Here is a 2,547-nt window from a genome sequence, read left to right as displayed (position 1 = left end):
TTGGGGCAGGAAAGCAGGATTTGGGGCAGGAAAGCAGGATTTGGGGCCATGCTCCGTACCCAGAGCTCCCTGGCAGATGTCGGTGCGAGTGGCCCCGTCCACGATGAACTGCGGGCGCGGGCACAGCTCCTGCGGGGGCACAGCCAAACCTCACCCACATTCACCAAACCGCCCCAAAACCACACCAAAACTCCCCAAGTTGCACCGAAACCTCATCCAAATCCACCAAACCACCCCAAACCCCCACCAAACCTCCCCAAAACCTCTCCCACATTCACCAAACCACCCCAAAACCCCACGAAACCACCCCAAAACCCCACCAAACCTCCCCAAAATGCACCAACACCTCACCCACATTCACCAAACCACCCCAAAACCCCCCCAAATTTCCCTAAAATGCCCCCAAACCCCACCAAACCCCCCCAAACCGCCCCAGAAGCTCCCCCAGCCCGGGCTGCCCCCCCTTTCCCCCCCGAGTCCCGCTCACCGTGGGCCTCATCCACTGCACCCCGCGGGTCTTGGAGCTGCCGGGGCCCAGCTCCTTGAACCCCAGGGCCGAGGGTCCCGCCGGGAACGTGGGATCCCGGAAAAGGGTCCCGGAGCTGCGGCACTGCTCGGCCAAGGCCCCGAAATCCTGCCCCAGGTACCTCACGGCGCGGTCGTGCCGGCCCAGCCCCTGCTCCTTGGCACGGGCACGCTGAACCTGCGCCGAGACACCCGTGCAGTACACGGGCACGATGGGATCCTCTGCCATCCTGGGGGGAAAAACAGGGAAAAACTGGGAAAAACGGGGAAAAACTGGGACTGGGGACAGGGATCGGGGACACAGTGACACCCCCGGGCAGTACACGGGCACGATGGGATCCTCTGACATCCTGGGGGGAAAAAACAGGGAAAAACTGGGAAAAACGGGGAAAAACTGGGACTGGGGACAGGGGACACAGTGACACCCCCGTGCAGTACATGGGCACGATGGGATCCTCCGCCATCCTGGGGGGAAACAGGGAAAAACTGGGGAAAACTGGGGAAAACTGGGGAAACAGGGGAAACAGGGAAAAACTGGGGAAAACTGGGAAAAACTGGTCTCCTCTGCCATCCTGGGGGGAAAACTGGGAAAAACTGGGTTCCTCCACCATCCTGGGGGAAAAACAGGGAAAAACTGGGACTGGGGAGTGCCCAGAAATGGCAGAATTCCCCCAAATTTGGGGCCCCGCCTGAGCTCCGCCGGGCTGGGGTTGATCCGGGTGATTGGGATGAGCTGAGCACGGGGGAAAAAGTGGGAATGCCAAGGAATTCCAGAGGCTGGGAAGCTCTGGCCGGGCCCCCAGCGCAGCTGCTCAGGGCTCATCACCCGCAGGGGCCCCCAAAATCTTGGGGTTTAACCCCAAAATGGTCCCGGGGGGATAAAAACCTCCAGTTCTGACACGGGACAGCCCCAAACTTGGAGGAAATGAGGGGAAAGTGACCCAAAACAGGGGAAAGAGCCCCAAAACGGGGGAAAGTGCCCCAAAATAGGGGAAAGTGCCCCAAAACAGGGGAAAGTGCCCTAAAACCGGGGAAAGAGCCCCAAAATGGGGGAAAGTGCCCCAAAACGGGGGAAAGTGCCCCCAGAACTGGGGAAAGTGCCCCAAAATAGGGGAAAGTGTCCCCAGAACTGGTCGTGCAGGTCGAGGCGTGGCCGGGCCGCGCCCCAGGCTCAGCCCCGGGTTCAATGCCCCAGGACTTCCTCACCCTGGGGGGTGACTAATTAAGTGTGGCACAGGTTAATTAAGCATGGGGCACGTTAATTAGATGCTAATCAGGGCCACCAAGCAGCGACAGAGCAGTGACTGGGGTGGGGGTGGAGCAGCCCCCCCAAAATGGGGCCGAACTCGGGGGGGTTTGTGTCACCCCAAACCCCAAAACTCGGGGGGTTGTGTCGCCCTTTTTGAGGGGGGTGGAGGAGGGGGGGGAACAGCCCAAACCTGGGGGTTGTGACCCAAAACCCCACAAACTGTCCCCAAAATGAGGGGTGAGGGGGAGTCTCTGAGCTCTGCCACCCCCCAGATCCGTGTTTTGGGGGTCCCCCAGGGAAGTGGGGGGACAGAGAAGACCCTTTGCCCCCCCCACACGTACGTGTCCGGGGTGAAGTGGCCCGAAATGTGCTGTTTTCACCCCGTTTCGGGGCGGGGGAGCCCCGGCAGGTGCCGCGGGGCGAGGGCCGGGCCCGGCCACACCTCGGCCGCCGCTTCTCTCCCGTGGTGCTGCGGGAAGGGAAAAAAACCCGGGAAAAGCGTCAAAACCGCGCGAGTTCCACCAAACCCAGCGATAAAACCCCCGAACCCCCCCCCGGTGTCCCCTCCCCGGGGCTCCTTTCACCCCAAAAAACCTCCTTTTTTGGCTAAAGCGGAGCTCGGGGGTGGGGTAGGGGAGCCCCCTCCTGCTCCCAGCCCCTTTCCCGGCTGCGGGAACGCGGAGCAGCCCCCGGGGAGGGTTTTTTGCCCGTTTCCGCGGGTTTTCGCCCCGATCCTGGGGTTGTGTAAGCGGCGGCGGAGCTCGGGAGGGGAT

General features: G+C 62.0%; 1 protein-coding gene across 1 annotated transcript; it reads right to left on the bottom strand.

Moving 5' to 3' along the window:
- Window positions 1-47: 47 nt before the first annotated feature.
- LOC113981025 (calpain-1 catalytic subunit-like) lies at window positions 48-2,249 on the bottom strand (the record flags this gene model as incomplete). The annotated part of the gene is made up of 3 exons (XM_027708265.1): window positions 2,116-2,249; window positions 488-755; window positions 48-129 (listed from the first exon to the last, which is right to left on the bottom strand). Coding segments are annotated over exons 2-3 (349 nt in total), but the record flags the coding sequence as incomplete, so codon positions are not given.
- Between the last annotated feature and the right edge of the window lie 298 nt (window positions 2,250-2,547).

The sequence above is a fragment of the Neopelma chrysocephalum genome, unplaced genomic scaffold (genome assembly GCF_003984885.1).
Source record: "Neopelma chrysocephalum unplaced genomic scaffold, ASM398488v2 Primary Assembly neopelma1_95860, whole genome shotgun sequence".
Classification (NCBI taxonomy): Eukaryota; Metazoa; Chordata; class Aves; order Passeriformes; family Pipridae; genus Neopelma; species Neopelma chrysocephalum.
The sequence above is the reverse complement of the archived record's forward strand: the minus strand, read 5'-3'. Positions and strand labels throughout refer to the sequence as shown.